The sequence below is a fragment of the Crocuta crocuta genome, unplaced genomic scaffold (assembly GCF_008692635.1).
Source record: "Crocuta crocuta isolate KB4526 unplaced genomic scaffold, BGI_CrCroc_1.0 scaffold318, whole genome shotgun sequence".
NCBI lineage: Eukaryota > Metazoa > Chordata > Mammalia > Carnivora > Hyaenidae > Crocuta > Crocuta crocuta.
In genome coordinates this window covers 4232622-4255842 of record NW_027531425.1, presented here as the reverse complement: position 1 = coordinate 4255842, position 23221 = coordinate 4232622, and the positions used below count along the sequence as shown (strand labels likewise).

The 23221-nt window shown below is 51.2% G+C and overlaps 1 protein-coding gene across 3 annotated transcripts in view; it reads left to right on the top strand.

Annotated features, from left to right (window-relative positions):
• Positions 1-23221, top strand: part of NAV1 (neuron navigator 1) — a 183949-nt gene that overhangs the window by 85455 nt on the left and 75273 nt on the right. For 2 of the 3 annotated variants that reach the window (XM_077772094.1, XM_077772095.1), the window contains one exon: positions 1611-1976. The exons of the other annotated variant lie outside the window; for it this stretch is intronic. In XM_077772094.1, coding sequence (XP_077628220.1) covers positions 1611-1976 — 366 coding nt within the window. The remainder of the gene's footprint in view (positions 1-1610; positions 1977-23221) is intronic. 3 annotated transcript variants of the gene reach the window in all.

Below are 23221 nucleotides of genomic sequence, written 5' to 3'. Positions count from 1 at the left end.
TACTTGTCTTTCTCTGACTGACTGATTTCGCTTAACATAATACACACTCTAGTTCCATCCACTCTGTTGGAAATGGCAAGATTTCACTCATTTTGATTGCCAAGTACTACTCCACTGTATATATACACCACACCTTCTTTGTCCATTCATCTGTCGATGGACATTCGGGCTCTCTCCATAGCTTGGCTCTTGTCAGTAGTGCTGCTATAAACACTGGGGTGCATGTGCCCCTCTGAGACAGCGCACTTGCATCCCTTGGTTAAATACCTAGTAGTGCAATTGCTGGGTTGTAGGGTAGATCTATTTTTTAATTTCTTGGGCTCCTCCTGTTCTACTGATGAAAAAATAAACCATTGTTTCCTCAAGATTGGTAGAGACAATTTGGGAGGATTTTCTTTTTTTCAAGGAACTTCACAAAAGCAAGAATAGAAAACTCAATGCCCCACTCTACCTTAACCCCTAAAGTGGCTAAGAAATTGATGTGCTCATGGTGTGGAGATTCCTATGCTTCGTGCAAGTTCTGTCCAGCCACAGATTGCCTTCGCTGCCCAGCTCTCTCGGCCTATAGATCCTATTTCAGTTACTCAGCACTGCCTGGCTTTAGTTGGACCAAGCCAATGAGACCCTACCTATGGTTGATGTGGGCTGGGCTGGGTGGGATTATCAGTGAGTCTCTGAACCCAAATCTAGGCCACCTCTCCAAGCACATCCCAACCGTCCTTTCTCTGTGCAGCCACCGTGGTCCCTGAGGGAGAAAAGCATCTCCTTCTCCCACCCCCTCAGGTTATCCAGCACAAACCTGGGCATGCTATCCTGGCCTGGCCTAGCAGGGCTTGAGGCGTGGGACCCTCTTGTCCATTTCCACATGTTCTCTCCTCTTTCCAGTTAAGGCTGCTTCTGTTCTCTGGTGAGGTTCTGCTTCTTTCTCCTGATGGCCTAGGCCTTTGGCTGGGCCTAGTCTCCCTGGGAACCAGACACACGTCTCAGGTTCCCAAAACTTTTCCTATACCCTCTGCACCTCACTCCAGACTTGGCCATCTCTGGTTTGGGAATCAACTTGCTCCTAGCTCATTAATAGAAAAGAGGTGATAGACATGCCTTGAACAAATGAATGATCGAGCCCTTTTAAGCTCAAGGTGACCAGATTATCCCACTTCCCCCAAAAGATCTCAGTTGACCCTTCCCATTTTTGAGCAGCTTCCATGTACCAGGAATTGTGTTAGGCATTTACATAGGTGATGCTTACACCTCTGTGGAGTAGCTATTGTGCTGTTATCCCCATTTTACAGATGAGGAAATGGAGGCTTAGCAATGTTGATTACTTCACCTTCAGCTCATTTGCAAATACATGGTAGAAAAGGATTAAAACCCAGCTCGTATTACAAACTCTGTACCCTTAACAGTCCATTTGGTTGGTTCCCTCACACTTAAAATCTTTTCCTCTGACAGCCTCAGGTAACATACCACAGGGGTGCCGTACCCACCTGGGCAGGTGCAGAGAAGGCGGGAGGGCATGGGCAGGGAAGGGTCACTGCGGTGCAGTCTGCGCGGACAGGGCACAGAGTGGCCCTGCCGGAATGAAAACCAGTGCCCTTCTGCCCTCTGCCCAGCTCCCTGGAGATGACCTGCTACGACAGTGATGACGCCAACCCTCGCAGCGTGTCCAGCCTCTCCAGCCGCTCGTCCCCTCTGTCCTGGCGCTACGGCCAGTCCAGCCCGCGGCTGCAGGCTGGGGACGCGCCGTCGGTGGGCGGGGGCTGCCGCTCCGAGGGGCCACCCGCCTGGTACATGCACGGTGAGAGGGCCCACTATTCACACACCATGCCCATGCGCAGCCCGAGCAAGCTCAGCCACATCTCCCGCCTGGAGCTGGTCGAGTCCCTGGACTCGGACGAGGTGGACCTCAAGTCCGGCTACATGAGCGACAGCGACCTCATGGGCAAGACCATGACGGAGGATGACGACATCACTACCGGGTAAGGTCTCTTGCACAGCCGGGCAAGGGGGCTGAAGAGGGCAGAGGGGAGACAGGTGGAACGGGATTCCTTGAGGGGAGTGGGACTCACGACAGGCGTTTGTGTAGCTGTGCTGTGACAGGAGACAGCTGGGCAGGGCCTTTGGACACTCATCATCGTGGCTGCCCCTTAAATTTGATGTGGTACATTACAGGCTTTGGTGCGATGGGTGGGGCCTCCATTTGAGGAGCTGATTGGTCAATGAAGAGGCCTCCCTCTCATTGGCCCATGTGGCTGTCGCTCCATAGTATGCCCCGCCCTCCTCCCTGGTTTTGTGTTCCCAAACGGCTGGTAGGAAGGGCCCTGGGAAATGAATGGTGTTAGTGCCAATTCTGCTAGCTCTGTGTGGGCTTTGGCCAACCTCATCTGCTATCCCATTTGTAAAAAGAGGATGATAGTACTACATCTGTCTACCTCGGAGTCTTGTAGGAAGAGAAAACGAAAGCATGCAGGGGAAAGCACTGCAGAAACAGCAAAGTGGTAGTGGTGGTTCTCCTTCCTTAGCCGGAGTCCCGGGCCCTCTGGCCGGTGCCTTACCCCGTGGCCCTCAGCTTCCACTCCTCTGGTTTCTTCCTCTGCAAACCTTACAATAATGCAACTTCTTAGTTCCTACCCCCTCTGTTAGTTTACTTATTTCCTGTGCTTTGCCCCACAGGGACCCTCATTTTATCTGCCCCCGTTGGCAGGGTTGGGTTTGTGGAGCAACGTGGTTGTAGGTGACAGACTGGGAAGTGAGGGGAGATAATAAGAAGAAAGAAGTGACGGGAAGCGGGGCGTAAGCGGTCCTGGCCCAATTGTTCGAAGCCCTGAGACTAAAGAGATGTAGTGGTTCTGGAACCTTCTCCAGGGCATCTTTTAGCTCACTGCTACTTCCATTCTTCCTTCTTGGCTTGCTGGGACTTTCCAATGGACCACACAAGTAGCAACAACACCCCTTCCCCTGCCCCTCTCCGGGACTACCTCTTCCCAATAAAAATCCCAGACTTCAAGAGAATGAGAAGTAACCACTCCTAGGAAAGGACTGAGAGCTGAGCTCCAGGCCATCCACTGTTCCCCACCCCTGGGGACAAACTTGGAGGGACTAGGCAGGGCCTGTCCAGCTGATGAGGCTGCTCTGGAGCAAAACAACTGACTCACGAATGGGGTTGTTTACCGCCTCTACAATCCCTGGGGCCAGCAGACCTCACGCTCAGATCCACCAGCCTGGAGCTGGGACCAGAAAAAAGCCATCCAGCTCCTCCTGTGCTCAGAGGGCTTTGCTGGGCAGGAAGGAGAGCAAAGGTGTCGGACAGGCTGCTCTGCACAGCCCCCGTGCCAGGAAGCTGCTTCTCTGAGGAAATGTCCAGTTCTGCCTTCTCAGAGTTCCCAGTTGGATAGGGCAAAGGGAGGCACAAACGCCTGTGGGGCAGAGAGCTCTGAAAGTTCCTCCTGTGTTGGAAGGACCAGAGCACCAGCCCTCAGGGAACTGAGGGAAGTGAGAGCCGTCCCCCGGGGTGCACACAAAGGCCACAGCAGGAAATTCCCCAAACATCCGAAGGCACAGGACTCCTGCCTTTGGGGAGCTTCCAGTCTGAGGCAGGCGGCAGGATTTCCTAGCTGTGTGAGCATGGGCGAATTAGTTAACTTCTCCAGGCTTTAGTTTGTCCACCTGCTAAATGCAGATACTAGGACCTATCTCAAGATGGTTATAAGGATTAAATAGATAAATATATGTAAAGTACTTGGAATAATTCCTGGTTCATTATAAATGCTCAATAAATGTTAGCTATTTTTTGATGTTATTACTGTTATTGTTAAAATGCCATTGTGAAGGAGCAGAGAGGCTCTTGCACTCTGAGGGTCCCAGACTTACCCGCAGGGAGTGTGCACTCTCACCAGACTGCCCCTCAGAATCAGCAGCAAGGGCAGATGTGACAGCTGGCCAATCCTGGGAACATAGATTGGGGGTGGGGGGAGGTTGTGGAGGTGGAAGTATGGAATACTGAGCAGAGGTAGGAGCCAGGAAAAATGCCCTTAATCCACCCTCTAGCACCCCTCCTTTATCCCTTCCCTTTGGACAGTGTGCATGCCCCTGAGTCAGTAAAAAACCCAGACTTCGCTGAGGCTAGAGCATGAATGAGAACTTGCACTTCCTGCACATCCACTGATTGACCACGGGCCTGGGGAAGCCTGAGGTTCATTGGGGAAAGAAAGTGTTGGCATGGCAATATCCATAAAGCGGATCTCCCCGGAAACTGCAATGCTGGTTTCCAAGATAACTTCATGTGTGTGTGTTTTTTTGTTTGTTTGTTTTAAATTTTTTTAATGTTTTATTTATTTCTGAGAGAGAGAGAGAAAGGCAGCGTGAACAGGGGAGGGTCAGAGAGAGAGGGAGACACAGAATCTAAAACAGGCTCCAGGCTCTGAGCTAGCTGTCAGCACCGAGCGCGACGCGGGGCTCGAACCCACCAACCGTGAGATCATGACCTGAGCCAAAGTCGGACGCTTAACTGACTGAGCCACCCAGGCATCCCCATGTGTGTTTTTTACGGTCAGTCTGCAATTAGCAAGGACTCTTGTAACACTTTCAGTTTTAGGATTTCTCTGTTTGTTGACTTCCTTGCCCGGACCGTGAACACAGCCAGCCTTAAGTGTGCTAAGAAAATCCGAGCTGAGGGGAACCCACCTATAATCCCGGTAATGTTCATGTAAACCATCACCCCTCAATTACGGGTTTTCCTGGTTACGTGTTGTGCTTTCTCACTGGAAACCGGGCATCCTAGATTCCAGCACATCTTGAAGAGAACATGCAAACCTGAGTGGCCCTTGCTCAGCCTCTTGTTTGGCTCTCCTGTCCCCGCTGTGGTTTCCATCCAGGTTTTATAGTTTAGAAAATGCCCTGTTTCTAAGAAGATTGTTTTCCCTATTCGTGAACCAGGTAGGGCTGTTCCCTGTAGGGGTTGCGCACAGTGCTTCTCACCCGCACATCCACCCTTCTTCTGCCCCTGTCACCGCTGCCCCCTGTCATTCACTTTGCTGCCTCCCAGGAGCTCCCAGCGCCAGGCCAAAGGGAGAAGTGAATCCTCTGCTTTCCCCACTGGGCGACATAATCAGCCACAAGCCACCTGAACGAGCCAGGCAAGATGACAGTGATTCTAAGTGCTCTCGGTTATCTGCCGGGGAAGCAGCCACTTGGGGGCCTTTCCAAGCCAGTGTTCAGTCAGCCCTCTCTGCTCCATACAGACACCGGGCCTTTCCTGGGTGGCCAATCTGGGCGGGGGGGTGGTGGCTCAGAGAGGGCAAATTCTTCAAACTGCAGCTCAGCAAACTAGAAGGAGGAAGGTGAATATGCAGCTGAAAGAATCCTAGTTTTCAAAATTACGGGTTTTTTTTTAAAAATTGTGGTAAAATACATGTTTTTTAATATATGGTTAATATGTCAACCATTTTCAAAAGTACAGCTCAGTGGCATGAAGTACATTTGTGGTGGTGTGTAACAATCCCCACCATCCGTCTCCAGAACTTTTTTTTCATCTTCCCCTCCCCTCCCTCACCCCTGGCAACCATCACTTAATTTCTCTCTCTGTGAACTTGACTGCTCTAGGTACCTCATGTAGACAGAGTCGTAGAGTATTTGTCTCTCAGTGACTGAACTTTTACCTAGCATAATTTCCTCAGGGTTCATTTGTGTGTAATATGTATCAATTTCCTTTTTAAGGCTGAATAATAGCTTACTGTATGGATCTGCCACATTTTGTTTATCCATTCAGCTGTTATTGGGTTGTTTCCACTTTTGGCTATTATAAATAATCCTGCTATGAACATTGGTGTACAGATATCAGTTCAAGTCCTTACATTCAGTTCTTTGGGGTATATACCTAGAAATAGAAGTCTTGAATCATATTGTAATTCTATTTTTAGTTTTTTGAAGAACCTCCATACTGTTTTCCACAGTGGCTGTACCATTTTACATTCCCACCAGCAATGCATGAGGGTTCCAATTTTTCCACATCTTTACCAACACTTTTTGTTTGGTTGATTGGTTTTTTTAATAATAGCCATCCTGATGAGTGCGAAGTGGTATCTCGTTGTGGGTTTGATTTGTGTTTCCCTGATGAATAACAATGTTGAAATTTTTTCATGTGTTTATTGGCCATTTGTATATCTTCTTTGGAGAAGATATTCAAGTCCTCTGCCCATTTTTTAATTGAGTTGTTGTTGTTGTTGTCGTTGAGTGTTAGGAGTTCTTTATATATTCTGGATATTAATCCCTTATGAGGTGCATGATTTGAGAATACTTTTTCCCATTCTGTGGGTTGCCTTTTTATTCTGTTGATCATGTCCTTTGAGCGCAAAAGTTTTTCATTTTGATGAAGTCCAATTTATCTACTGTTTCTTTTGTTGCCTGTGCTTTGGGTGTTGTATCCAGGAAGCCACTGCCAAATCTAATGTCATGAACCTTTCCTCTGTGTTTTCTTCTAAGAGTTTTATAGCCAATGGGACTTTTTAAAAATAATGGATTCCAAATCTCATTCCAGACCTACCAAGGCAGATTCTCTGCTACTCAGGAAGCCATATTTCTCTAAAGCTTCTCAGTGATTCTGGCCTAGTCCATCTATCCATAAAGTACAAGAACCTTCTTTATAGCATTCCTGAAAGCCAGTCTTTTAGCCTTGTTTTGCATAGACACAGTGAGCTTATTCTATTTCAAATAGAACAAAATTATAAGACAGTTTCTAACTATTCGCCTGAAATCTGGTTCACTTCTGCCTATTGATTCAAATGCTACCATCCAAGAAAAATAGAATAAGTATAAATCTTCATTCAGATATTTCAGCATACTCTTAATAATTGCTCACATAGTCTCTTCTCTTACCCCCAAAAGAAGTTCCCAGCTTATTTCATTACTTTCTTAAATGACCCACTTTTCCCAATGATCCTGGTCACCCTCTCCTGGAAGCTCTCAAGCTGTCAATGATCCTCTTAAAATTTGGCACCTAGACTAATCACCGCCTGACACTAGTCCTGCCCAGGGTAATATCCAAAGCATGACACCATGGACAACTTCAAGTTGGCTGCTGGCTGTCCTAGATGACAGTTCAAGACATTCTTACCTCTTGAAAAGAGAACAGGAATTTGTTTTTCTAAAAATAGGAAGGTCTGGAATTTAATCTAAGTAAGAAGATAAGTTCAGAGCCACCTGTCCTTCCCGTCCCTGGCACCCGGGGTTGGCGTGGAAGGGGAGGAGAAGATGAGCTCCTGTGCAGAGGTCAATACAGGCACTGGGTATAGGGACCGAGTGTGCGCAGAGGGGAAGGAGGCCAGAAGGCCCTCCATTCCTTCCCTGTTGTAACTTGGATTTACTTCTCAGTGTCTCCATTCCCAGCCATGTAAATGGTAGCTGGGGTGGGCTGTGTCTGAGCTGTGCAGCGGGAAGGAGCTGGAACCCCAGGCTTAGCTGGCGGCAGTTCTGCCGTGGGCGCCATTCACGTTGTATAGATTCGTGTCATCAGCGGCCCTGGCAGGACTGCTGTCCAGCGAGCGACCTGTGCCAAAGTCACAGAGCCTTAGACGGAGCCAGCAGGCCCCATCTTGGCAGAGCTCTGTGGCTGTGTGTTAGAAGGACAGCGGGATTTCTTCGCAGACTGTCTGCCATGCCCTGCCTCTCTCCTCAGGTGGTTTCCTGCTCCATGTGTGTGGCTAGATGGTCCGGTGTTCTTGTTCCCTCCTTGCCTCCCCTCCCTTCTCCAGCCTGTCCTCTTGAACTGTGCTTGGGGGCTCAGGAACAGATGGGATTCGTTTCTTTCTTGGCTCTGAAGTGTCCTGACGTTGAAAAATGTCAACTAAAATAAACTGTAGGCCCCTGCCTTCCCCCAGGCTGGCTCTTTGCTCCCAGAGGCAGTGAGCCCAAGCCTTAAAGAGACACCTCCCAGCCTTGCTAACCGGGCCTCAGCGTCTGTCTGCACCCACCCTCCTGAGAAGGAGCCTCGTTTGCTGCTCTCCAGTTTGGCTGATGTCTGACTGGTAAACCCCAGGGTGGCCAGCCCAACCACCTTCAGTGTGAAGAAGTCTCTTGGAAAGGGCATCAGGTTTGTAGGATTTGTGCAAAGAGAAGAGAGCCTTTTTTAAACTTGAACGGGCAGGGGTGGGGGAGAATTTTCTTCTTCTCCCTTTATCTTCTCTGTTTCCTGGTAGTCAGTTCTTTAGGTATCCCACCTAGTGGGCAGCTGGTCCAGGCCTGGCATTTGCCCACGAAACACAAGGATGAGGATAGAGGGCATTAGGGATCCAACATTCAAGCTCAAGAAGGAAACTCCATTTCTGTCCTTGGCTTCAAATCTAAAAGAAAGAAAGGACACCCCCTGGGTCAATGGCAAAAGAAGCGATGTGTAGTTGAAGTAGGCAGTAGTTGTTGCCATTTGGGGGATAATAATTACAATATTGACCCACAGATTCCTCCAGGTAGCCTTGTTGATACTTCTATGGTGTGGGGTTGGGCAGGGAGGAACATCTGGAAATCTGGAATTCACCATCCAAAGCACTTCTCTAGCTTGCTGCGTGTCACTGAGCAAGTTGCCTAACCTTTCTGAGTCTTAGTTTGTTTATTTGTAAAAGGGTGATCATTTTTGCATTGTGAGGATCAAGTGAAAAAGAACACATAGGAGTGCTTTGACTATAAAGAGCTGTTGGTTTGAAATATATTATTCTGAGCTCCACTTACTGTCCTGTTCATTTAGCTGATGGCCTCTGGCTTAATTAGGAGCAGTTAAGAGTATCAAAATAAGATTTCTTCAGGTTTGGCAGATGAGTTGACTGAATTTGGGCTTTGACTTCTTTTGCAAAGGATGATCTTGTTTTGCTTTTCAACACCATCTTGATATTCCTTTAGTCCTGTAGTGTGCAGTTAAATCAACAGATCTTTGATAACAGGCTTATCATCATAAGTGTACCACAGAGTGACCGTGTAGTAGTGATTTAGCCTGAAGGCTTGTAGCTCCTGGGTCTGAGTCCTGGCTCTTCTTATTAGCTCTGTGAGTTTGAGTGAATGCTTATTCTCCCTCTGCCTCAGTTTCCTTAACTGAAAAACATGGACAGTAATGTGCCTACATTAAAAAAGAGAAAGAGACAGAAAGATAGAGAGAGAGAGTATGAGTGTGGGAGGGGCAGAGAGAGAGAGGGAGACACAGAATCTGAAATAGGGTCCAGGCTCTGAACTGTCAGCACAGAGCCCGACGCAGGACTCAAGTTCAGGAATGGTGAAATTACGACCTGAGCCGAAGTCAGATGCTTAATCGACTGAGCCACCCAGGTGCCCCTGAAAATGATATTTCTCATCCCCACTAGAAGGATGACAAACCAATTGGTTTGCCCAGCAAGGTGGATATGTTCTGACCCAGTTTTTGCTGTTCATGCAATGTTCTCCTGTGGCAAACAGCATCCATCCGTGAATGGGAGATCTGGGCCCCAGGTAGTTGTGCAGTAGAGATAAGCTAGTTGCACACATGGTCGCACGAGTGGACATGGGCCCTTTCCCATCATGACCTGCTACCTGGCTATCTACCTTGCTCAAACATATGTTTTGTATATGAAGAGTATCTTGGGGTGGAGTCCCCCAGAACCATACCTTGAGACAAGTGCTTTATTGGAGTACAAGTGGTTTATTTGGGAGATGCTTCTAGAAAACACTTGATGGGGAGTGGCAAAACGAGAAGAGAAAGAAAGCCAATGCAGGATATGTTCATGTGCAAGTTACTGCTGTGGGTGACTGGCATTTAGGGATTTCTGGGGTGTTACATGGAACATTCCTCAGAGCTGCCCCACACCGTGGACAAGGAAGCATGGATATTTACCTTTCGGCTGCCAGTTATGATGGGCTGAGGGCAAATCCAAGGGGCATTGCATCCTGGTTTTTCTAGCGTGCTCCATCTAGGCTGAGAGAAATCCCTCAGGGTAAGAGGCACGGGTGCTCTGAGACACAGGCGCAGCAGTGTTCTCTTGGCATCGACAGTGACTGCTGAGTGGGTGGGACACAAATGGCATTGATTATAAAGAGGGAAGTTGGGAGGAAAAGAAAGGAAGGGGGGTGTGGAGCCTGATTCCTGGGTCTGAATGGAAGAAGAGGGTGGCTTCAGAGAGCTTCTGGCTCTTAAAACACCCCTTAATTGTTTTTTTCTTTCCAAGATTTTCTTTAAATTCAAGTTAGTTACCATAGTGTAGTATTGGTTTCAGGAGAAGAATTTAGCGATTCATCCCTTATGTACAACACCCAGAGCTCATCCCAATAAGTACCCTCCTGGGGCGCCTGGGTGGCGTAGTCGGTTAAGCGTCCGACTTTCGCTTAGGTCATGATCTCGCGGTTCGTGAGTTCGAGCCCCGCGTCGGGCTCTGTGCTGACTGCCAGCTCGGAGCCTGGAGCCTGTTTCAGAGTCTGTGTCTCCCTCTCTCTCTGCCCCTCCCCTGCTCACGCTGTCTCTCTCTCCTAGAAATAAATAAAAATATTTAAAAAAAAAAAATAAGTACCCTCCTTAATGCCCATCACCCTTTAGCCCCTCCCCCCACCCACCTCCCTTCCAGCAACCCCCAGTTTGTTCTCTATCGTTAAGAGTCTCTTATGGTTTGCCTCCCTCTCTGTTTTCATCTTATTTTTCCTTCCCCTTAATTCTTAAAAGAGCAGGGTTATCACTCTCCAGTCTGTGTGGGGTTAATCTAGATCACAGTGTCTCTTCAAACCCAACAGGGCTGATGGAAGGCTGGCAGAAGGCAGGTATTCCACAGGGGCAACTGGATGTATGCTAGTTGCCATGGCAACTGATACAGGCTGAGGTGTGGCCCCTCCTTGGATGTGTCCTAGTAACCTACAATTGAGCTGCTGGGGTTTTCACTGAGTTTGATGACATACAATTTGGTCGACAATCAGCATGGATCAGGGCTTGAGGAAGCTGTTGAGATAGGTTTGGCTTTTCCCCACCAGCCTTGACTACCTGCCTGCCTGTCCACTTGTCTCTTCTCTTTAATCATCAGCTCCCTCCCTCCTTTTTCCCACTAACCTTATATCCTGTGATAAGCCAGCTGGGCTCTCAAGTAGTGCTTGGAAATTCCACGCAATCTGATATTGCAGAAAGAGCATAAGTTTGGAAGTATGACAGGCCTGGGTTCAGATCCCAGCTCTGAGGCTTTGGGAAAGCTGTGAACCCCTTCTAGTGGGGATAGTTATATGGGAATAGGATTCCTATAAGAATGTTACAGAATATGTTGCATTAATATACTAGATATGCAGCAGGAGCTCAGTAAATGTGACTTCCCTCCCTTCTCTTGGTTGGCTCCAGGAAGATTAAAGTGATAAAAGTCCTAAAGGCCATGTGTAGAATGGAACGATTCCACCTAGGTTGTGACACCCAGTTTGCCCACTTGTCTGCCAAATCCTCTCCTTCCAAGAAGCCCTCTCTAATTCATCCCATCGCAATACTATCTGACTTCGAATTGTCTTGGAACTTGTGTGCATAATTTATACTGTAGTGTGCTTTTATGATTCTCTAACATTGCATAGCATGTATGGTTTACAAAATACTACATCTCGTTATTTTATTTAATCTTAACACTGAACTAGATATTCTTTCCCTCAATTTGCAAGTGAGGAAATTGGAACTCTGCTTAACTGGCTTGCCAGGATCACATAACTTTAAGAGTGGCAGCACCAGAGCAAACCCCAGGCCCTCTGACTTCCATGTCCTCTCCTTGTTTTTGTATATGCACTGCTTCACCGGGGATACCATGATGCCCCTGCCCTCTGTGTGCAGCCCATGTACCCCCTAAGCCTGGGAGCACTTCAGGGGCAGGGATCGCATGCCTCCCACTGGAGTAGGAGCTTCCCAAGGACAGAGACCTTGTCTACTACTTTTTTCTCAACACCCGGCAGAACATGTTCTCAGGTCATGCTGTTGACTGGCCAGTGAATCATCATTAGAGATCTCCACTTGGAATGCCCCTAAGTGACCTCTCCATCTTCCAGGACAGGGTCTTGCTTTGGGGAGCCACAAAGTAGCCACAGCCAGGAGCTCAGGACCACAAGGCACAAGAAGCAACCCAAGCCTCTGTGAATATAACTTCTTGTTGACTCTGGCTCAAAGGCTGAGCTGTCCCAGGATGTATCCATGAGGGGCCAGCTCTGGCCTCTGGGCTATCAGATGTCTCTGGCCAGGCAGCAAAAGACCATTCATTGCAGCTAAGAAAGGCCAGCAGGCCAGGCAGGCAGACTAACCCCCTGAGCTGTGCATGGGGGTGCCCTAAAGAGTCTGCAGGACTGGATTGTTCTTGCTGGTATGTTGGGGTGATGATAGGACAGGCAGGCAGATATATAAAAGCCTAGATTTTGAAAGGCAGGCAGAAGGAAAGAGTCAGGCCCAGAGAGACCCAAAGCATGCAGCTACATAAGAGACAGATTGACATTCACTGAATATGCAAGACAGGGTCGTGGGGAGACAAGGTGGGAGAGGCTGATGTTGGGGCATGTGCCATAGATAAACAGAGCTGGCGCGTTCGTGATGTGCATGCCAAGGAGGGGAATGAGAGACAGACAGACACTGTGTGAGATCCATCCAAACACGTGTATGAGAGGCGGCCGGATACAAAGAGGCTGTGTGCACACTAATTCTAGTGGCAGAGGGTGGGGGGTGCAAGCCTGCCAGTGGGCAAGGGGTAGCAACCAGATGGGCACGGAGCATGTCTGGGAGGTGGAAGGATTCTTCCAGAAAGGAGTGAGTGACCCTGGGGGCCTGACCCAGAGCAGGGCAAGCCATTCTCACCAGCCCACCCTTCCTGCCCTCTTTGGCCAGCTTGTATTAAAATAGGTCTGTCCTATGCCCTGCCCTTCTTTCTTGTGGGGTGACTGCAGCTTGAAAGACAGGGTCACATCTTCACCCTCCTTCCTACCCTCTTTTCCTGACTGCCCACTCCCTTCCAGCTCCTTTCCCAGCCCTCTTCTCCTTGCTCACCTTTCTCAGTGCCTCAGCCATCCTTTACTTCAGTGTCTGGCTTCTGTCTAGCCCCTTTGGGTTTGATGATAAGGGACAGTTCAGAAATGACACCATCTTCATGTACCCAGCCGTGTGGATGGGCTGACGGCCAGGTTCGGGTGGTAGGACTTCTGCCAGCAGGGGCTCCCAGGACTGCTGACGTTCTGCTGAGTGTTAATAGAAGAGGAGGGACAGAACTTATCACCTGCCTGTCACCATCCCTCTCTGAGCCACAAATCTGTAGAGGGGTGGGGGGCCGGAGGGAAAGCCAGCTGCCCTGTGCCCTTCTGGAGTGAACCTTCCTCAGAGGATCCCTGTTTTCTGGGTTTGGCCAGGGCAAAAAGCTCCTTGTGTGGGGCTCCAGCTAAGAGATCCTGCCGTCCCCATCTCTGAGGAGGCGCCCCTGAAGTCTGGGAGGCAGCAGCTACACGGTCTCATATGTCTCTACCAGTCCCTGTGGTTAGTTTTCTGTTCCCGGGAGACAGGTTGGCAACGTCGCTTAAACATTCCGGAGTCCAACTGACCTGGATTTAATTCTCATGTTTGCCACTCACCCCTTGCATGACCTTGGATAAGTTACTTAGCCTTTTTGTGCTTCATCTCATTTTCTGAAAGGAAGGATGACAATGCCCACTTCATGACATTTATTCAGATATTTAATAAATGTGTGTAGAGTACCTACTGTATACAAGACATGTGGAGATAAAGCAAGAGGACAAAAATAGACATTGTTCTTAAATTCACATATGAAAAAGAGCTGGCAAATAAACAAATAAATACCTAGTAGATCAGGTGGCGCTGTGTGCCTTTGGGAAACTAAAGCAGGGTAAGGGGCAGAGAGTGATGGGGCTATTTGAGATCTGGTGGTCAGGGAAGGCTTAACTAGGTACAGAAGAGCATGTGCAAAGGCCCTGAGGCAAGAACAGGCAGGGATTCAGGAAACTGCCAGGTCAGTGTAAACAAGGAGGAGGGTAGTCAGAAGTGAGACCGGCAGGTAGGCAGGGGCCGAGTAATAAAGGGTCTTCCATGCCAAGGTGAGGACTTCGGCTTTTCTTCTAAGTGAGAGAGGAAGCCACAGGAAGGTTTCAGGGAGAGAAGTGATGAGATGTGACATGTTTGGTAAAGGGCCTGCCTGGCTACAGGGAAACAGCCACAGGGAAATCAGGGAGAAGCTGGAGAGGAAAGTACTACAATATTCTAGGCAAGAGAAGGTGATGGCTTGGACCAGAAGAGGGAAGGTGGACATGGTGAGAAGGGCTTCGAGGATAGAAGGGACGATACATTTACAATGCCTCCTCAATTCATATGACGTTTTTATTTCTCTCCAGATATTAGAGCTCTAGCTCAGGGTAGAAGAACCTGGGGCAGTAGATGCTAAGTTTGTTCTGAAGTCATTGCTTCTGGCCTCCAGTGAGCTGGAGGACTTACAGACGCGCGCGCGCGCACACACACACACACACACACACACACACATCTGCCCAGGGAGGCCAGCTGAGGGTCCGTCGGGTCTTTATTGGGATGATTCCCATCATCTCACCTGTCCCGGGTTCTCAGAGCCACACAGCGAGTCTGTGGTTGGGGATGGTGGCAGGAAGGTGCGAAGCAAGGACTGCTAAAACAGTAGCTCACGATGTAAGATTGGACGGGGGCGCCTCCTCTCTGCTGCCTCTCCCAGCTGCGGGGTGGTGAGAAAGGCAGGTTTCCTCAGAGGTCGTGTAAATATTTGCGGAGCAGTAACACAGCTGGGCGCGGGACCGCTGTTCTGGCTGGCCCACGTGCTGCTCTGGAGGCGTCTCCGCTGGGATCAGCACTGGGCTTTGGGACACTCTGCTCTGCATCTACGGATTCCAGGGCCCCCGATCCAAACTCTCCCCCCATCTACCTCAGATCCTTTCTGTCTGAGCCTCAGCTGGCCCTGGGGAGGGAGCTGGTGAGTAGTGGGAGCACAGACTACCAGTGAGAACACTGCCCTGGGAATCAGGAAGCCTGAGAGAGGGCCTTGAACAAGTCACTTGCACTTTCAGAGCCCTAGCTTCCTCCTCCATGAAAACGAGGGACTTGAACCAGATGAGCTTTACATACCTTTTCTGCTCTGACATTCTGGGTTCTCTGGCCACATTAAGGGGGTCTGTCCCAGGCTACCTGGTCTGTCCTCCAGGAAGGGCCTGGAAGTTGGTGAGGGAAGGTACAGCCTTAGGAAGTCAAGAGCAGAGAGAAGCCCGCGAGGGTAATGCACAAGGAGCTCTTGAAAACTCCACCATCCCTAAGAAGGCAAGAAATTCACTGGATAAAATCCATTTCTCTTCTTTTTTTTTTTTAAGTTTATTTATTTTGAGAGAAAAGAAGTGCATAGCAGAGGGGCAGAGAGAGAGAGAGAATCCCAAGCAGGCCTCGTGCTGTTAGAACAGAGCCTGATGCAGGGCTTGAACTGACAAACCATGAGCCGAGATCAAGAGTCAGATGCTTAACTGACTGAGTCACCCAGGCGCCCATTTCTAATAAAGAATGGTCCCTGGCCTAGAATTAATGTCATCATGGCTTCCGTACCTGTGGCCAAAGTCCCTGAGGCCACTCTTTTAATCTTTAATGTTCTTAAGCAATTATAGTAATATCTGCCTCACCTTAGAGCGTTAGGTTGTTTACAAATAAAATCATGCTGTGTAAGTGTTACCACAGAGGCTGGGAATGATTTTTATAGGCGTTTCTGTTAAGGTCCCAACAGATGATTCCCCCAGGAGTCAGTGGGGTCATTGGGGGATCAGGGAGTAGGTTTTAAAAGCTAGGGATAGGGGCACCTGGGTGGCTCATTTAAATGTCTGACTTCGGCTCAGGTCATGATCTCACAGTTTGTGGGTTCGAGATCCACATTGGACTCTGTGCTGACAGCTCAGAGCCTAAAGCCTGCTTTGGATTCTGTGTCTCTCCTCTCTCTGCCCCTCCCTCTCTCACATTCTGTGTCTCTCTCAAAAATAAATAAACATCAAAAAAAAAATTAAGGGGCGCCTGGGTGGCTCAGTCGGTTGGGCATCCGACTTCAGCTCAGGTCATGATCTCGCTGTTCATGAGTTAAAGCCCCTCATTAGCGGATGGGGCTCTGTGCTGACAGCTCAGAGCCTGGAGGCTCCTTTGGATTCTGTGTCTCCATCTTTCTGCCCCTGCCCAGCTCGCTGTCTGTCTCTCCTTCTCAAAACATTTTTAAAAAAGTTTTAAGGCTGGAGTTAGAGGGGCACCTGGGTGGCTCAGTCGGTTAAGCGTCCGACTTCGGCTCAGGTCATCATCTCATGGTTCAGCGTAGGTTTGAGCCCGGGCTCTGTGCTGACAGCACGGAGCCTGCGTCAGATTCTGTGCCTCCCTCGCTCTCTGCCCTTCCCCCACTTGTGTGTGCATGCGTGTGTGCTCTCTCTCTCTCTCTCTCTCTCTCTGTCCTTCTCTCTCTCTCAAAAATAAACATTTTTAAAAAATAAAAGCAGGGGTTAGAGATGTGACCAGGTCATTCTCCATGAAGAGCATAAGGATCCCACCTCAGTGTGTGGCCATAGGGTTAATTCATCAGGGTCCTCCTGCACATCTTTCTCCCCCATTCTGGTTTAATCCTTCCTCTTTCTCATCACCCTTTTCTATATGGTAAAATGCTCTCTGTTCTGCCAAGATGCTGCCAACTCAGCCTGGCCAGGATGTGGAGGGGTCTCAGGGCTCTGCTGGCTCCCACAGACCCCAAGGAACCTTCTCTGACTGGCCCAGACTGGTGGAGGGGCAGGGCCTTTGCCACCTAAGGAAGTAAATAGCTTCATAATTGACAGGGAAGAGGGGAAGTGAGTGTAGGTCAAGGAGCAGACGTTCTGAGTGGTGGATGTTTCCCCGGGACTCTAGTCTTCTCAAGAATCTCCCTTCTGGGCCTCACCAGGAAATCAGGTGTGTAGTCAGGACTGACAGGGGACACTGGAACCCAGAAGTCCCCAGGCAGGTGACACTGGAACTCAGACCACATGCAACTTCCTAGCAAGTCTTTCTCTCTCTCTCTCTTTTCCTGTGGCTCACTCTGACCAACCCCATTAACCTTTGAGATTATGGTCAGGGACACAACCAAAGCCTCCCACTAACTATCTTTGGATGTCCCTGTTGGAAATGGTCTGGANCCCCTCACAAGAATCGTATTAGTCTGTGCTCTGCCCTCTGCTTTAGAGATTTCCTGGCCATCCCATGCCTCAGTTTCCCCCTTGTAAAGAGCCACTCTGATGGCCCTGGCACGGGAGACAAATGAGATCATAGCTCCCAAGGGCTCTTTGAAGAGAAGCCAGAGAAGCACAGGGGAGGCCTATCTAAGATAGATGGGCCTTTTTCCTCTGTCCCTCTTTGGCTGGGTTTTCCCCCCTCTGGAAAAGTGCCTGACTCCCAGCTCCCTATCAGCAGGTGTCTTCCCTCCACCACCTGCACCAACTATCCTCCACCCCTTCTGCCCCAGGCTATTACTGTGCAGCCTGGGGCCCAGAAAGAGCTCAGAGTCACCTCCAACATGCCTCCCCACTGTAGTCAAGGCAACAAGGCCACCATCCCCCCCCCCCAACTCAGCCACACCCCCATGATGGGCAAGGTCAGGGCCTCTTCAAGTGCAGAAGCTGGGTCTGCTGACAGAGGAGGTTGTGTTTTACTGTCTTCACAGAAACCCCCAGACAGCATTTCTCTTCAGTGCTGCTGTCCAATTACCCAAAGTGCCTTGACCTGTTGACTGAAAATAGCAGGTGCTAATTTGCATGCTATCCCTTTAAGTAGCAAAGCCTCTGGGACCCTGCTCCTTCCCCTATGAAAGCCCACTGGAACCTTCACCAAGCAGAAAGGTAAGTAGGAGGTAGACACAACCGTGCCGCCCACCTTCCTCATCGACAAGGAAAGAGGAACATATAGAGGGAAACCTCAGATTCTACTGGGTTCTAGCAGTTCAAGAAGGAGCCTCAGACCCCAGGAGAAGGGGGGTCACAGACCCTCTAGCCCAGAATCCCCTTGGGTGGGGGTGGGAGGACAAGGACAAGACTCAGGAGAGGAGAGCTCGTCCCCTGGGCCCGGCTGCTGGCTGAGACTTGTTTTCTTTACAACCTGCTCCCCAATCCCTGTTGGGGGTGCAGTGCAGGAGGAGGGGGAGGGCCAAAGGGAGGGTGGGCAGGATGGCTTGTGTGAGGAAGAGGGATAGGGACACACGGGCTCTACAGGGCTGTGAAGGAATGTTCTGGGACAGCTCAGTCCCTGTCCCAAAGACTCCCCTTCCTCCAAGTAAGCCGCTGTGCCTCACCTCTTTCGGTCCCCCACCCCCTCCCCTCCAGGCTCGGCCCAGAAAGCCACAAAGGAGGAAACCTTATGGAAAATGCACAGCTAGGTCTGGGGGAAAACATCCCCTGCTGGTGACATTCCTCTGGCTCAAAGTCATTTTGCTCAGGATTCCGTGCTGGCTGAGGCTAAAGAGAATCCCTTATGGTGCATGTCACTATAAGCTGTTCCCCAGATGACCCAGGCCAGCCCCAACACAGCTGTGCAGGCAGAATCTCCCTAGAGAACTGGTTATACTCATTCTCCGTTCAGGTTGGTGGTGAAGATGGGAGGGCTGTGGATGTGGCCAGGACTGAAGAGCCAGGATAGGGATTTGGCCTAGAGACCCCACCCCGGCCTGAGATGGGAGACTACGCCAGAGAAAACCAGCTGCCTTGCTCCGGTCCCCCTCAAAGCTGTTCTGCTTGGGACTCAGTGCACCCAAACCACTCAAAATAAAGGGAATAAAAAAATGTATTTGCCCCCTGTGCTTGGGGGTGGGGGGAGTTTTAGGGGTCAGTTCTTTATACCCCTTTGATCTCAAAACCTATTTGGAAAACAACCACAGTATGCACGCTCAGAAACAGACCCCTCCGCAACTCAAACTGTTCAGGGATCCAGAGACAGACCACTCTGTGAGGTGCCCCACCCTCTCAGAACAGCGATGCCCCCATCGAGAGCTGCAGCCCCAGGTCAGTGGCACTGGGCAATCAGAGGACTAGAGCCAGTTGGGCTTTTAGGGCAAAGGGCTATCCGGAGCACTCAAAGCACCCTCCAGGCCTCCTTAAAGGCTGGGGAGCTGGGAGGGGGGTCAGGACTGTGAATCTCCTCTGCCTTAACATTTGTAAAAACTGAGGCCCAGAAAGTAAAGACGATGAGATGATAGGCCCAGGAGAACACGTAGGCCTGGGTGTCTGTGTGGAGCGGGATCACCGAAGGCGCCCCAACACCAGAGACCGCCGCTGCTCTGTGGTCCACTGTCCCCTTAGTCCAGTACTCTGGGGGGCTTTTAAAAAAGATCATTGCTGTTGCTTTTGTTGCTTAAAGAAATTGCACATGTCATCTGCCGTTTCTAAAATGTAGTCTTCCCCAGTTTGCCCAGGTCACATTGGGATTGGGACCCCACCTTACACAGTCAGCCCCTTCCCGGAGCAAGGGCTGTGGGCTGGTGGGAGCGGGACTGAGAGCGTCTGTGCCGATCTCCTTTGGGAGACTTAGGTTCTCAGGAAGACCCTGAGGGGAGCTGGGCGCGGGAGCCCTGCTACTGGGTCCCACTTGTTTTTCTTCTTACTCTGCAACTAAAATCCTCCCATCTTGGGGTCCTTCTCTTCATAACCAGTCAGCAGAACATGCCTCCTGGACGAAGGTACAGACCCTTGCGTGGTGTGAGCTGTTCTTTCTCCCTGGCGATCACCCCTCAACACGCACACCTTTCACCTAATCTCTTCCCCCCAAGTTGGAGAAACGTCAGCTCCGTCCTCCCAACCCCCCACAGGTTGTCTGCACTACTGGAGGGCACACCTTCGTCCCTTCCCCCTTACACCCCACCTCTCTAAGTAGAACACGTCCTGAGCCAAATCCGGCCTACGGTCTACTTGTGCCGGTGGTCTGACCTTCATTCCCCGCCACGTTTCTAGTGTAGGTGATGTACTGGTCCCCTGCTCTTATTCTGACTGATTTTTAGAACCTGGAAAGGAATCAGGAAGGGGCTGGGAGGAAGCCCTGCCTGGGAAAGGTTCAACCCAGGCCTCCCCTACCCGAGCCCACCAGTGCACACCGGTTCCCTGCCTCGCTGCCCACACCCCCTTCTGCCTGTGTAGCGAGAGTAAGAGCGCCCAAGGGACCGCAGCTGGCAGCCCGGGGGTTAACTCTGGAGCAGCCCAAGTGGAGGTCGAGGCCCCCAACCCTCCTCTGCACCTCCCGGGCTTCCGAGGCCACCGGAAGGCTGAGGCTGCGGTGGCTCTTTGTCTACCTGCTCTGGGCGTTAAAGAGCCCGCTCTCAGCCTGCATCGGTTGGGCTCGGGACAGAAGTCAGCAGCGGCGAAATGGGGCTCTGTCGCTTTAAGTACAGCTGGAGCCGTAAGTGCGAGCCCGGGTGGTGGGGAGAAAAGGGAGAGGAGGGCTGGCGGGCGTTCGGTGTCTGGTCCTCCGCGTGGCCCGGGCTCAGACCTCTTCGGGTGGCCGTGGTGTCGGGGAGCGCGGTCCCGGGAGGGCGCTGGCTGCCCACCCGGCGAATGGCCGCCTGAGCCGGGGAAGATGCTTCATCTGCCCCTGCCCAGGTCGGGAAGGACGGTGAATTTTCCCCGCAGGTAAGCGCCCGGCTCCTGCCGCAGTGCTGGGGTCGGGGTGGGAGTCCCCCAAGCCCCGCCGCCGCCCCAGGCTCCACCGCAGCAGTGGGTGTGGGGTCCGCAAGAAGGAGGGTCTTGGCCGCTTTGCTTCTCTGACAGAAGGAGGGAGGAGTGCCAGCGCCGCCAGAGCCCTCTGGCTCCCCAGGAACGTTGGGCTTGTTGGCATTGGGAGTTGGAGGTGTGCGTTCAGAGGGGTCTGGGCAGGGGAGAGGGAAGGCACAGCAAGTCTCTTGGGCTCCCCAGAGACCCGGACAAAGCTGAGACAATGGCACAACTTGACTGAACTTAGATGGTTGCCACTGCAGTGCATTGGGGGGGGGGTGCAGCCCCCCACACCCCCTTCCTCCGGGTTCTGGGGGGTCGGGTTCTCTGGGACTTGGAGAGTGGAAGGGGAGGAGCCTTCAGCGGGAGGGTCTCCCTGACCCAGAAGCTCTGGGGGTTGCCTGGGGTGGGAAGGTGTAAGGAGGTTGGTGGGAGGTGGAGGGGTGAGACCTGACGTGGGGGGGCTTGGGGTGAATCTGTGACCCCGCAGCTGGTTTGATTCCTCCAGAGAGGGAGTGAAGCCTGGGAATACTCTGGGAAGGGATGAGCAGCAGGGGAATTTGAGGGATGCACTGTGGGGGACAGCAGACCAATCCTGGGCCGTGGGGGAGGGGGGAGAGTCCAGAGGCTCCCCACTAAAGGGAAGGGAGTGTGACCACCACCAGCCAGGGACCCTCAGAGCTGACTTGGAAACTGCACTTCCAAGAGAGGATTAGGAAATTGCAGCAGCCAGAGAAAGAGAACTGATGCTTTCTGGATTTTTTTCTGGGAGCTTCCCACCCTAATATACACACAGTCTCCCTGGACTTGGCTGCCTGGAGGAAGTTGGAGGTTAGGCCAGATGCCTGATGCAGAGACCACTCCCACCCCCAAACCTCCTCACTGCTTTCTACCCCAGGTCTACCCCGAGGGCCCAGACTTGCACCCTGTAACCCCCGGGGTTCCTGGGGGATGGGGGGGTAGTCTCAGGTGCTCTCTAGGGGCTCTCCTCCTACTCTTTACATATGGGCCTAGGGTCAGGGTAACAGAACCAGGCAAGGCCTCACAAAGAAAAGGCATCTGCAGCGCTGGGAACCCTTGGAGGCCAGAGGTCCCTCCCCCGCCCCCCCCATGCCCCAAACTTTTGTCCCCTACCACAGTGAGACAACACGACAGCCTGTCTGGAGCAAGACTCTTGGACTAACTTTGCTAAAATAACTGGTGGGAGGTATCTTTAAGAGGAACCAGTTTATGAACAAAGACTAGATCTATTTAGGGACCTCTGGGGAGTCTTCCTTCTGGTGAGGTCCTGGGGGGAGTCCTGAGCCACTGCGCCCTGGGGAAGGTAGAAGGAAGAGGCTGTTCCTGACCCTGGTAACTTCTACCACTGCCACCCCAGTTAAGAATCTCCCTGAGATCCGCACAGGGAGTCCCTCAGCAAGATTATATTTGCCGCTGAATCAAGATTTGCACTGGTTCTACACTTGAGTTCTTTGCTTCCCGCACTGCTGGAAGATGTGAAAATCCTTTAGCTGGCTCCGGCACGCCCTCCCTGAGCCCATCACTCCTTTCCTACAAGGTTACACCCTTGTAGTGCTCCACCCCACCCCACCCTATCCCAGCTCAGGAGACCTGGGCTTTGTAGAGTGAGCTTAGGGTCTGTCCTGGGGCCATGGCTGCTGGGTACTCAGGTAGCTCCTTCCCAGAAACAGACATCTGGGCAGGTGTGCCAGGGCGGGGACGTGTCTGCCACAGCCCTGGGAGAGGAGCAGATCACATTACACCCACTCAGCCTGCTGCCTGCTAGGGTGGGGCTAGGTTGGGCTGTAGTTTCCTTTCCCCCAAAGCCCCAGACTTTCAGGCCAGTTGTTCTTGGTAGGCAAGGAGAGAGGGGATGTCGTAAAGTGGAGGTCAGTCCTCAAATCGCCAGAGTACAAATATAAAATTTAACTACCCTGGCTGCAATCCATAGAGGGAGAGCTTAGCCCAGGCCTTTGCTCTGGAGATGGCTCTAAACCTTCCCTGTAAATGATGTCTGATTGGGGCCAACAGGGATCAAAGGAATGCTTGCCCTTCAGGCACAGGTTTCCCTGAAGCTCGTGGCATGGAGAGGATGTGATAGGTATCAGGGTGAATGGCTTAATTGGCCCACAGTATCTCCATGACCCACTTTTGAAGAGTTGACCTGTGATGGGCCATTGGCCCCTTCCCTTGCGTCAGAGCAGATGCCTTTCCTTCCCAGATACCTGGCAGCATTGCTCGTCTCATGGACAGCTGTCTCCATAAGCACCATCCTTGTACATCTCGAGTGTTACAGTCTCTCCTGGAGACCCCTCTCTTTCCTGCTCCAGAAATCACCATCCTTCAGATTCTTTCAGGCAGGGAACCTGGGGTGCAGGCATCTATGCCCTCCAGCATTCTAAGATTCCCTCCTAGAAAGGGCCCTTAGCTAGAGCCTGGGGACCAGTGGGAACAAGACCTGCTTACAGCACTTGCCTCACTTAGCCTACAGAGACGCCCCCTTCCCTCCTGCCACCCCGCCCCCCCC